Here is a 13,803-nt window from a genome sequence, read left to right on the forward strand (position 1 = left end):
CACTTATCTACAGTCATCTTTTCCTCAATATGGGTAGTGTTATGAATACAGCTGGCTGAGATTAAGTATGAGCTGTTTGTCAAAAGGAAAAAATTGGGAGAGTGTGAATAGCTCAGGGTGATCTGTCGCAATCTAATGAGATTATGATTCAAAAGTTCTGCCACTATCCACATACAGTGCTTGTTTATTACATAAACAGATAAGATGGCAAAAATAAATTGATCTCTTCGTTCTCTTTTTTTATTTATAGGGTAATGGTTGCATATATGGAAAAACCTGTAAATTAAAACATTCTTAATGCACTACAGAACACTGCTAGAGTTTATCTCCTAAACTAGGAATACAATAATCTGTATTAAAATACATTCCAATGAAGAAATAATATTAAAACTAAGACTAGTTATCCATCACTGTTCTCCAACAAAACAGATTCAAGGGTAACACAGAAAAGAGGAAAAAGATGAGTAACCATCATAGATTATATTGGAAAACTCACTTACATATCTCAGGTATTTCTAGTCATTGCAAATATTTTAATACATTGCCTCTTTTCTATGTAAGAAAAAATTACTTCAGTTAGTGACAAAGTTTTACCAAAAACAATTGCAATCTTCATTCACTGACTTTTAGATATGAAGCATGAAATTTACCTGTGATGACAAAGAAATTATGAGAGCTACCAGAAAGGGCTATATTTACCACATCTTAAAAATCACCTTCCATAAGTATACTTAGTTTAAGCATAGTAAGGACTTGAATGATTTAAATGTAAAAACATAAGAGCTCCCTGCTTTAATATTTGGAACAAAACAACCCCATGCATTAAGAAGTGTTAAAGTTTACATTTGAAATGACAAATGTAAGAATATGATAGAAGAATATGTTTTATGTCTGAATCCAAAAGCTCTTCCAAAGGAAACTAATTTTACAATAAAAATGTTACCATAAAAAAATGAGTTTTTTAAACCATAAACTGCAGACACCAAAGTTCTAGTTTTATTTCTTTTCTATATAAGAAATTGGCAGCAGAAAAGAATTTAGAATTCTAGCATTAAATTAAACAAACATATGGCAGACGATTTGCATAATAAACTGGTTAACAAAAAAGAAAAATTATTTTCCCCACAGTAGTAGCAGTAAATTTATTGTGTTGAAATCAGGTAGCAGGGAATGAGTAGCTATGGAGAACCAATACAGAATGTTCACAAAGATTTACAAATTGTCAGTTATTACACACTGAGCAGCAAAAACAAAGTTGAATCCTCTTAGCCCAACTTGTAAGTGTTGCAACTTTTCTTTATTTCTCACCACTGTATGCCTCGGGAGTAAAAGTGTGTAATTTTAATGCATAATAAGTATTTTATAGTTCACAAAATATTTTGAAATTATTTGCACAAACATCCTGCACATGTAGTTCTCACATGTCAAGATACTTGGTAATATTCATGCTTTCTTGTCACATTTTCCCTCTCTATAATGACCCTTCTACAACACAACCTAACAAACTAACCTTGAAATAAAACATGGTATACAAATCCTCTTCCCAAATGCATTTGTTTACTTATATACATGAAATACTTCATCTGTAAATAGTAAATTTCATTTCATAGTTCTGACTACTCTCACTTTTATTCATTTTGTGTTTTAACAATACCTATACCTTCAAGCACTGAATTTAATGATCTATAGCACCAAGGAGTCAAGGATATTGCACCAAAATGAGTTTATACTTCATATCTGGTAATAAATAAGATCTTGAAACTTAGTTACAAGGAAAATATCAATCCAAAATTAAACACATTGAAAGGGAAGGATAGTTGAATGGAAAAGTTTGATGTGTGTAACTTGTAAACAAAACAAAAATAGTGGATTTGAAGTTAATATGTCTAAAATTTACAGTAGAGGACTCCTTGATTTTTAAATTAAAATTTATTTCATTTTAAATTTCTTTCCAACAGGAGAGGTAGGTAAATTTCCACATGTGAAAAAAACTGGTAACAGCCACAGATCAAAACAAGAAAGCCTGATAAAAATCATCACACTCTTTTCTAACATATAGTAGCACATAAATGTAACTATTTTATGACATTACCATGAAGACATGTTGTTTCATGTTCCAATTAGAAAATAATCTTAATTTTCAAAACATATTTCTCATAGTAATAGGAGTATTCAAAGGCTACTTGTTCACATAAAAATTGTTTTCCACAGTGATTTGTGCCACAAGTCATAGTGATCTTTGAGTGCCAGACAGGATTTTACTGTAATTCTTATTTTCACCAACACCATCATCATCAAGCCTCTAAGAGTCTACAGAGATCAGCGGATTTTAAAAATTTCATTATAGTTAAAAGGGGATATCACAGCAGAGGTGGAGTTCAACCTCTGACCTAGAAGTTCAACCATTCTAGTCAGCAAATGAATTCAAATGTGCAAATTTTTAAAATATCTGCATTTTCAGCGTTGAATCAGAAAATATAAGGTAGCTGACTTAAATCAGTAGGTAGTTAGTAATTTAACAACAACAAAAAAATTCCTAAAGACTGTTTCTGTGATCATCTAAAATTCAGACTGAGGAATGAGTATATATAAGAGACATGGAAAATCTCATCTGATGTGAGAGGGAGAGTCTCCGAAGTCACATGTTGATTGCTTTGGTCTGGATAACATAAAAGCTAATAAAAAAAATGTTTAAAATAAAAGCTTTATAAATTAAGCATCTGGGTATTCTAAACACTTTACTCAGTCTAAAAGGTACAGGTACATAGAGCACATTTGCTTTTTCAAGCCCTCATTTGCTTCGTTTTCTCTGTAAATTTTATATGAAATGGGAACTTCCTTACTGTCAACAACAGTTAAGACCCAGTTCAATTTACTCTCCTTTTGCTTTTCCATTTTTCTGCTTTTTTCCATTTTCTATTACTAGCTGCTTTTCTTGTTTGTTCACACCATTTGCTGAAATACCATTCACAGCTGTTTTCCCAGTTTTTGATTTCTTAGGGTCTTTGTATGTCCGAACATAGAAATTAAGGAAGAGACATATGAAGCTGATTGCATAGGCAATTAGAGCCCAGTGCATCCATTTGGGGAAGGGGCAATCAGTGTAAAGAGACAATGCTGTATGCCCAATGGTCACATGGAACTGAATCTGAAAAACAAAAAGACAATACAGAATTCATTTAATCACAACAGTAAACAACTTCTAGCAACAAAAAGAGAATCTTCTCTCTAGCAATCATAAACCCAAATTTTGCCCCACTGTCCCAAGTTTAATAGTTCACTGGCTTCCATGGCTGGCTCTTTCCCATTCAGATGGCAGCTCAAATGCCATCTTCTTAGCAAGGGCTTCCCAACCACTTGAACCAAAATTACCTCCAGTCAATGGGCCCTCCCAATCCCATTAACCAAAGGGATTTTTTTGTTTTTGTTTCTTTTTCTTTATAGCAGTTATAACTATCTTTAATTTATATTTATATATATATACATATATATAAATTGTCCATCTTTCCACTAGATTGTAACTCCAGAGGGCAGGGCTTTGACTTGCTCACTGATGATTCAAGTCCTAAGCACAATGTCCAGACTCAATGAATATTTGTAGTATAATGTTATCTAATGGCAGGGACTATCAATGGTCTACAAGAGGAAAGTAACCGTATTGTAACTGCTTCCATTTTTGTTATGCTCCCACATTTTAGCCAGATTTCTTTCCAAAGAACTGTCAGTAAGCTGGTCTATATAATTTTTAAAACTTACTGAAATGCTCACTATTTGTTTTTGACAGAATAGTAGGTAGGTAAATTCTGTATCTGAATTAACACTATCCTTTAAAAACTAAGATTCTGATAAAATTTAGTAAACATTTGAGAATATGCACAAAAAGAGAGATTCTCACTTTCAAATTTAAGAGTTTTTGAATAGGGAAAAGCCAAAATCAAGATACTTAAAATAATGAAATAATTTTAAATTCTGATAGAACAATAAAAGAAAGGATTGAGATGTAAAGACTTATAAATTTCATGGTGTTAATAAGGGCTAATTTTTACAATATTAATTCACATGATGTTCTCTGAAGGGAATTGTGGAAACTTTTGGTTTAGAAATGTACCACTGTTCACAGAAACAGCATCCTATCAGTAATGGGCAATTGTGGTTTTTCTTTTAAGGAGACCATTAACCAATGTTAATTATTTATATTAAATATTAAAAATAAACTTATTCCATGTGTATCAGAAATTTATGTCAAACTAATTTTTAAAACTTTCCATGGCAAAATCCAGACATTAAGAACTTTTGGTTTCATAATTGTTCTTATAACCTGCATCACTGAAAAAGGGACAGAAGCAGGACATTACATATCCTGCCATAACCCACTGGACTGGGGGAGAGTGTAAACTACAGTGTAAACTATAATCCATGCTGCATAGCAGTGCTCCAGAATGTATTCATCAAATGCAATGAATGTGCCACACTGATGAAAGAGGTTGTTGATGTGGGAGGAGTGGGGTATATGGGAACCTCATATTTTTTAAGGTAACATTTTGTGTGATCTATATATTTAAAGAAAAAAAGGACAATAAGAATATTTTTAAAAACATATATATATTTTAAAAAGGGTATATATATATGGATGTGATTGAATATGGGATCGCTCAAGGAGGGTCAAGTGCAGGTTCCAACAAAATAGATGTAAATAGTTCACTTGATTTTTGCTATCTCTTCATTTTCTTGGGATCATTTACTAATTAGCAGGAAAAATTAATTAAACAAACTATATAAACAACACAAAAAGCTGGAGAAGTTTCCTGTAGTATTTTATAGTTACAAATGAATTCTTCTCTCCCTGCATTCCCCAAAAGCTGTGGTTCCTGTTTGGTTAGCTGGTTGTTTAGCAACTTACAGCAGCAATGGATAATATTTCCAAATGTGCTTCCACTGATGAAACTGTGTATACACTATGATTAAGGCAAATTATAATAAAGTCTAAGGCTTGAAGAACAGCTTTTGGACTTTCAGTGTGATGACACTGCCTCACTCTGAAGGTTTCACTGATCCACCCAGATGTGATGAGAAGACCTGCTCAGGGTATGTGTGGAAGAGTGTCTGGTCTAATCAACAATATTTGAAAATACCTGGCTCAACTCTGTAGGCAACGGTTTTAGAGAATTAAGAGGAGTTCTCTGGTCCTTATGTCCCTTTCTTTTACTCCAAACCTTCCTTGGCTCTGTGCCTTCTTTTCAGCTTTTATACTCTAAATGTATAAAATGAGCACTGAAAAATGGAAACAATACTTATGCAAGGATAGAGTGAGGAGAGCTGGTAATAAAATGTTAAAATAAAAAACATCACTTGAGAAAAAAATTCAATTACTTTCCTAGTCACACAAGAGTCTACGGACTTTGTAGTGTACTTAGGATATTTAAAGATTTCACAGGCATTTGTAAAAAATGTTTCTTTTTTAGCGGGGTAAGTTTTTCAAGGACATTAAAAAAGGAAGTGGCTGTGACCAGGACTATGATAGGTAGCTTACAGCTAAGCAGTCTTAACTGCTAAAGCTAGTGGACAGAGAAAGTTAATTTTGTAATAGAAACTTTTCCAAAAACAATTTAGCCTTTTCCGATTAATAAAGTTCAAATATTTTCAGTGTTTAACTCACCAGCTGCAGCATAGTTAGGTATCGCTTCCACCAAAGATATTTCTGGATCCATGGGCCAAATGCAGTTAACCCATAGTATGAGTACATAATCACATGGATAAAGGCATTTATTTGGGCTCCAAAAAATGCTTTAGAAAAACAAAAGATCATTGCAAGAAAGAGACAATGTTATTAGGCTATAAACATTTGGATATAAAATAAATGAGTCTAACAGTATTTTCTAACATTTAATCTTGAGTAGAGATTAGGAATCAAAGATTTAAAGTAGTACTAAAGAAGCTAGTTTTTAAAAAAGTTTGTATTTGAGTTTTTTTACTATAAATAAGCATATGTGTTGTTCAAATGGAAAGAACTTTCAAAGTGGTAAGTTTAAATTTTCTAGTTTTCAAATGATACAGTACAGTGAGTTTGTTTGATAGGCCCTAATTGAACTATTGTCTTTATTCCTCTTAATTTTACTATTTTTGTGGGAGTGGGGAAAGGTCATGGCACATATAAATCTTTAAGTAGACTTGAAAATGTTCCATTATTGCCTTTAGATGGGCCAATATACATATCTAAACAATATAGTACTTACGGCCTAATTTTTAAAATAGTTTTAAATATAATAAATTGCACAACACTCATGGAATACTGTTACACAGATATTCCAGTTAGTCTAAGTCAATGGCATTCTTATCTTCTGAATATTAATTAAATCAAAGTACAGGTGTAATGAAAATGAATTTTGTCACAAAATGATTTCGTGGCCAGCCCAAATTTACTAATATTTCTTTTAAAATTACAATTTTACTTTAACTGTACTGTTTTAAATTGCTCCCCAATAACAACTTGTAAGTGTGAATTTCCAAGTTGCCAGTTACCGTAATATGACAATAAACAGAAGCAAGAGGAATTGTACTATAATCATGTGCACCCTGGGCCTTAATCCAAGGAATGGTCTGTTTCCGGACCAATAACATGAATTATCCTGTGCTATATGGGTATCTGAAAACAATGGGGGCAGACCTTGGCCAAACTGTGGATTCAGATAATCTTTAACATTAACAAGGCTGTACACAATTCCCTGTGCATAAGAACCAACGGGTCACAAGGCCTATTTTAGAGCAGGTATGGGCTTGGACTGAAGTTGGAGTCTTCAAACCAAGAAGTTATATCTTGGTTTTTTTGAGATTGGGACTACAGGAACGGAATCTCATCAAAATATTATTTTCTACATTTAGGCCTAGCTTGTGCTCTCTCTGGGAAGACACTTTAGATGTTAAAGTAGTCACAGGTTAAAAAAAGAGTTAAGCTTTAATTTCCCTGCAAGTATTTGGAGTGAAATTAATACAGAAATGGGGTGGCGGACTTGGCCCAGTGCTTAGGGCCTCTGTCTACCACATGGGAGGTCCACGGTTCAAACCCCGGGCCTCCTTGACCCGTGTGGAGCTGGCCCATGCGCAGTGCTGATGCGCACAAGGAGTGCCGTGCCACGCGGGGTGTCCCCCACGTAGGGGAGCCCCACGTGCAAGGCGTGCGCCCCATAAGGAGAGCAGCCCAGCATGAAAGAAAGTACAGCCTGCCTAAGAATAGCAACACCTACACAGAGAGCTGACACAACAAGATGACGCAACAAAAAGAAACACAGATTCCCCTGCCACTGACAACAACAGAAGCGGACAAAGAAGACGCAGCAAATGGACACAGAGAACAGACAACTGGGGTGGGGTGGGGAGGGGAGAAATAAATAAATAAATCTTTAAAAAAACACACACACACAGAAATGACTGGCCATGAAAGCAAATTAAATGGTAGACCAAGTCAAATTCCTAGGTTCCCATTACTTTCCACCCAACACAATTACTATGCAATTTAATACTACATATAATGTTCCTGAAAATGCTTACCTTGTCCCCCTGCTACCCACTTAATCCCAATCCACCACAATGTAAACATTGTACAGTGGTGATATACATGAAGAAAAGACACTTGGTTGTTTTTCTTCCTTAGAATAAAAAACACTGTGTCCAAATATTCAACTCCTTTAGATACAAAGTACCACCACAGAGCAGCAGCTATCTGTAAAATAAAGGGAAAAAAAACCAGCATAAGTCATAGGGTTTTGTATTCATTGTAAATAAGTCCAAATTAATCTTCATTGCACGAAATGTACAAGGCATGGACTTATTTTGGACTAAGTGGGTTTGAAACCTGAGAGGAAAAAAAAAAAATGGAAGAGTCAAAAGCTGTTATCTCCACAGTACCAATTATTCAGAGAAAATGTTTAGTCAGCATATAAGTGCATGTCATGTAGAGTCAAACTGCAGGATATAGAGCTAACTCATTTATACTGCTATGTTTCTCAATTTGGTTGAGAAACTCAGATGTTTATTCTTAGCTGATAACATACCTTTAGATACATTTGTAAGTAGACTTGTGTAGCAAAACTTGTCTCTATCAGTGTCTGTCTGTCTCTCACTCTAATATAAGCCCCAATCACAGAAGTTCATTTTAGGTAGTAAAATCTTTAAGATGATAAATTGAAACAAAGAAAGAAAAATAAATATTTCCTAGGTCATAAACATAATCCCATTTACACCCACGAATCTTTTCTCCTGGGTTCTGATTAAGACACCAGATGGTGCAAAAAGATTACATTTTGAGATTAAGGATCCGATGAGAGGTGACCTCAGTATGTTGTAAAATATTTTAAAAGAATCCTACGATAACAGTAATAAACTTAACTTTTTTATGTTGCTTTCTATGACAAGTTTCCTATGGACAAATAACAAATGAGGCATTCTGTAACTAAAATTTGTTTATACACCTTTGTCAGGGGCTTGACACAGAGTCAAAGTCAATCTCAGATGTTTTAGAGTTGAAAGATCTCCTTCTCATTTTATAACTGTACCTGTTGGATGTCATGGGTTTTTGTTTGTTTGGCTTAGTTTTGGTTTTTGGTTTTGAAAAGTAAAACCACATTTTTAAAGTGTGTGAAGAGAGGAAAGAGAAAGGCCAAGGGAAAAATAAAGTCTGATATTTACAGATTGAAAATTATTTACTGAATTTGTTCAAATAATGATATTGCTGAAAATGGCAAAATTGGTTGAAAAAAGGCTTGAGATAGTTATTCATGGCAGCACTATATTGATTTACACTAAGATATTAGTACTTTAGATAAAATGACTATAACCACTTTGGCACTAGTAAATGTTTTCTAGAAGGTAAGAGATGTCTTATTTTCCCCCCATCTGGGCCTCTAAACTAGCCACAATTCATTTGTAATAATAAATTCTCCTCCTTAGTTTGTAAACTGCATTAGATATATTTGAAATGGCTACAACAAAGTGGAAAGTGATACTTCTTGGTTACATAACAGTTGAATTAAAAAAAAATGATTCTCTAAGTTAAATATTCACTCTACTTATCTAATAAATATTATTATTATTAGCTTTTGGAACAACTAAATTTCTATTTTGAAACTGAATAACTCATGATAGTGTCACAATTTTGCTGCTTCTTATATAATATGAAATATCCTGAAAAATTCAAAAGTAATGATGCTTTAATAATTGTGAGTGACCATATACTAATTGTATTTGTCTTACCTAAATCCATAATATCTTCTAATTTCAGGAGGTATAGTAATAATAAAATAAAATAGGTTTGGAGAAACTGTCCAGAATTGTTCATTCTTTTTTTTTTTTTTTTAGGAGTTACTGGGGATTGAACCCAGGACGTTGTATGTAGGAAGCATGCGCTCAACCACTGAGCTACATCTGCTCCCCAGTGACAGCTGGTTTTTTCATTTGTTTTATTTTTAGGAGGTACTGGGGATCAAAACCAGAACCTCATACATAGGAAGCAGGTGCTCAACCACTTGAGCTACATCTGCTCCCCTTATCCATTCTTTTTTTTTTTCAAGGTACTAGGTGCCAGGGATTGAACTTGTGACCTTGTATGTGGGAAGATGGTATTCCACCACTGAGTCATATTGGCTTCCTTCCCTGAACTGTTTTTTTCATTAGATTTTGCTTCTTGTTTGTTTTTGTTTTTTCAGGAGGCACCAGGAACTGAACCCAGAAGCTCCCATGTGGAGGCAGGCACTCAACTGCTTGAGTCACATCTGTTCCCATATTCTTAATGTAATATAAAGTTGATAAAGAACGGGCTTCTGACATACTTTAGACTTAGAGGTTGACTTTAAGCAGTATCTGGCTTATTTTCATTCAGCAAATTCAAGATTTTAGGGTGTTGGGGAGGTTTTAATGGGAAAATCTTGGGAGGGATGCCATGCACATTACAGGGCAAATAATATCTACGAGTAATGTTTGCTAATTGAGTTTGAGAAGTTTTAAATTCTGTTAGTGACGGTGTAATTTAAATTTTTATTAGTAAGGTAATAAAATCTTACTTACATTGAGAAAATTAATATAGGATTTTGCCAAGAATGAACTGTTAACCAATTTGCAATTAGAATATTATCAGAATATGACAGCATGCATGTGTCTATAAAATGCATACTTTGCTTCCTGATTTACCAAAAACTAACAATTATGGAAAAACCCAATCTCTCTAGATATCAGATGAGGATGTTTCAAAACACCTGAATTTCTCCCCAGAAAAACAAAATTATAAATTAACAAGCTACAAATCCTAGCTTGTATACTATATTATAGAGATACTTCAGTTGTATAGTATTTTAATTGGATGAGTTATTCTGAACAAGGTTTGGTTTAAATTGTATGTTTGTGATGGGGGAGGGTGATAGAGAGAAGAGAAAGAAGAGGAAGGAAGATTTCAAATACAATCTTATAAATCTCAGCTTTCTCCTAGATAATGTTTTTCACAATAGCTCGCTTTTTAAAGAATTGGAAGTTTATGCATGGAGTGTAGGCTTACAATTGCCAGAATGGCATTTTAAAACTTTTATCCTAAAAATACTAGTATATTGTTTAACCTAAGGGATTTCTCAAGATATAAAACTCCTTTTTTTCCCCTTCCCCAAATCAAAGAAGTAAAAACTCTAGGAGGTTCTCTGAAAATATGGTTATTTGAAGAAAAATGTTTTCTTTAGCCATCAAATCTAAATGAAGTATCCCTCCCATTCTCTCTCAGTCACATCACAGGTCTTAATTTCTTCTTAACCATTTATTTACATGATTTTTGTCTGCCTCTCCCATCCCTACTAGAATGTCTGTTCCATGAAGGCAGGAACTTTGGCTGTCTTTTCACCTTTGTGTCACCAGTGTCCCTCACAGCATCTGCACACAGTTGATGCTCCATACACATTTATTGAATGAATAAAACAAACGCGACAACCAAAAGGGTGATTTTTCTTCAGCACATAAGTCTTCTAATATGGAAATGAAGTTTTAGACATAAAATGAATGGTTAAGTATTAAGCAATCTGAGTCTTGATGAATACTGAAATTTATATTATCCAAACCCCATACCAGCAAGCTATTTTTTCCCAAAGAAGCTACTACCATATATATAAAATATAGATTTTATATATGATGTATGTATGTGTTATATATGTTATATATAATTTTAATATGAACTAAAGTACATAAGAGGAGTTCAACAAATACTTAAGAACATTTTCAGGATAATTTGTTGTTTCTTACACTTGAGTAAAATGATAATTACATAGGTACCTAAAATATAAAATATGACATTATATTACTAGCATGTCTTTTTCTGCAAATACAATACAAACTGAGATATTTATACAAATTGTACCATGTTTAATTTACTATATATTACACAGTTTATAAAACATTTGTTTTTCCCTAGACTTTTTTAACAAGTGGGTTTCTATTCTTGACCAAAAATGTAAAATAATGTATTTATACTGAATGTGGAACTTTTATCCACTAAAAGTTATAAAAGAAAGGACTGTACTGTAGAAATCAAACACATATGCACTCACCTATCAAATGAAAGAACACATTGGAGGTATGAAAACAGATTTTCATTATGTATGTTTAAAGAAAACATGGCTTTATTGGCTTTAAATATCCAATAATTTCACTTACAGTTAAAGCACATTTTTCACATACAAGGGCCTATAAAATTAAATCTATTTCTACTAATTAACAGGATTTTTAATGTACTCACCCTGACTTCGTTAACATTATCAGAATAATCTACACTCTGGCAGATGTAGCTATATCCTGCATTGTATGATCCCATAAATAACTGGAGGAAAAGATAACATTTGGGTTAATGTTTTAACGAGATATAACATTAAAGACACTAAGTACAATTATATGACTCTTCAAATTATTTTAAAAGCAGTATATTTTAAAAAAATTTCCAATATTCTAAATAGTAAAAATTCTTAATCATTAAACATTGGCTGCATCAGAATTTCTATAAGTTACTGTGGACCACCTTTTTTCTGTAAATTGAAATCTCAATTAAAAATCATATAATGTTGATTATCTTCACATACCAAAGACTTGCTTTCTACTTTTACTTCTACAGTAGCTAAGAGTTATCTTAGGGTACAATATTACAAGCGTGGTTTTATACATTATCATTTTTTCATTCCCTATAACTCTGGGGAATTACTACATAGGAAACTTAATAAACCTACCTCTCTGAAGATAAAAAAATTAAGTAAAACCATCCCAAAATTATAGAGAATGAGCACTAAGCGCATCTGAAAAGGTTTTCGGTCCTTCATCCACTTTGGACCCAGCCACACGAACAGGAGATAGAGAGTGCTTATACTTAGTGTAGGCCATGGAGACTTCATTAGAGGCCAATTTTCTACGCGTTTATCTGCAGAGAGAACAAATTAACATAAGATTAATTAAATAATACCTGATTTCTAAAATGAAATTAGGAGTTACAATGTTTCAACTTAAAAATACATTAAAAATCAAAGAAATGAGATTGATTCCTGTGAATAGCATTTGAAAACTGTTTCGTTACTTACGTCATACACTATATTTTAGAGAGAACTTAGAAAACAAGGACAAGATATAAAACTCACTAAAAATATATGAGATAAGTTTGGTATGAAAAGTTAAGGAAAGATTTCATAGGTGGAAAATATGTATTTTAAGGAGAAAGGAAACTTCCATATTAAACACATGAAAGTAATCAGTGCAGACTGGCAGCAGCTCTCTATATCCATTCCTGAAGCAGCAAATACTTGGTAGACTGAAGAGATGTGGGGCAATGGAAGCCATTCTTTGGAATATCTCTGATACTTAAGACAAGTATACAGTTACAGCTGGGGAGATTAAGCTGGAGACCATTACTATTCTATATTTTATTTAAATGGTAATCACCATATTTAAGAGATTTTTCTAATTTTTTCCTTGAGAAAATCAGCCTATTTTTTTTCTCAATGAATAACCTAGATGTTAGTGAGCTGACTTTTTGTTAAAGGCATTATGCCATTATGGTCTTATCAGCGTTCCTCACATGTCTTTAATGTTGTCTTATTATCCTTCTCTGATCATATCTTTCTATGCCAAAGGTTCCCCCACAAAACATGGGATGCTTATCTATTTAGATCTTTATTTTTCCATATTACAGAAACTTGCTAAAGCCCCATTCTACTTCAGGTCACTAGAGAAGGAAATGCTACACTATCCTATTCTTACCCACAGTCTACAGGAGAGATACTGGTTTTTTTCCATGAGTTTGTCACAAAGAGGAAAAGTTCTTGTTTAACACTAACAGAGACCAAAAGCAGAGTAAAAATGTGGAAGTTAATAAACAACAGAGATATCAGGGAAAGCATGCTAGGTTCTATCTGTAAATAGACTAGCTGAGTTCTAATGCTGGCTCTGCTTCTGTGGATAGGACCTTACAGGCACAATCTGTCTTCAATTCCTTCAGCTACAAAATCTGAGAGAAGGTGGACTAGCTTAGTTCTTCCTCCAATTTTAATGAGCAAAAGAATCACCTGCATAAACAGTTAAAAGGCAGTAAGTCTGGAGTGTGGACCATTTCAGGGAAGATTCTACATTTTCAGGAAGCTCCAACAGATACCATGCCATCATTCCAAAGACTAAATGGATCCCTGAGGTTTTTCTTTTAACTTCTGGATGCCCATAAGGTTCATCATTCTTTACTTCACTTCTTGCTCCAGGAAAAAGAGCCAATGGCCTGCCTCACTTCTTTGCTCAACACTGTGAGTC

At 33.5% G+C, this 13,803-nt stretch overlaps 1 protein-coding gene across 1 annotated transcript in view; it reads right to left on the reverse strand.

The window, feature by feature from the left end:
- Nucleotides 1-218: 218 nt before the first annotated feature.
- Nucleotides 219-13,803, reverse strand: part of ELOVL4 (ELOVL fatty acid elongase 4) — a 37,143-nt gene continuing 23,558 nt past the window's right edge. Inside the window, exons 2-6 of the mRNA XM_004450576.5 lie at nucleotides 12,243-12,430; nucleotides 11,762-11,842; nucleotides 7,546-7,717; nucleotides 5,657-5,784; nucleotides 219-3,148 (exon numbers count right to left, since the gene is read on the reverse strand). Of these exons, the coding sequence (XP_004450633.1) occupies nucleotides 2,873-3,148; nucleotides 5,657-5,784; nucleotides 7,546-7,717; nucleotides 11,762-11,842; nucleotides 12,243-12,430 (845 nt within the window). The 3' untranslated portion in view covers nucleotides 219-2,872. The remainder of the gene's footprint in view (nucleotides 3,149-5,656; nucleotides 5,785-7,545; nucleotides 7,718-11,761; nucleotides 11,843-12,242; nucleotides 12,431-13,803) is intronic.

Source organism: Dasypus novemcinctus, chromosome 11 (assembly GCF_030445035.2).
Source record: "Dasypus novemcinctus isolate mDasNov1 chromosome 11, mDasNov1.1.hap2, whole genome shotgun sequence".
NCBI lineage: Eukaryota > Metazoa > Chordata > Mammalia > Cingulata > Dasypodidae > Dasypus > Dasypus novemcinctus.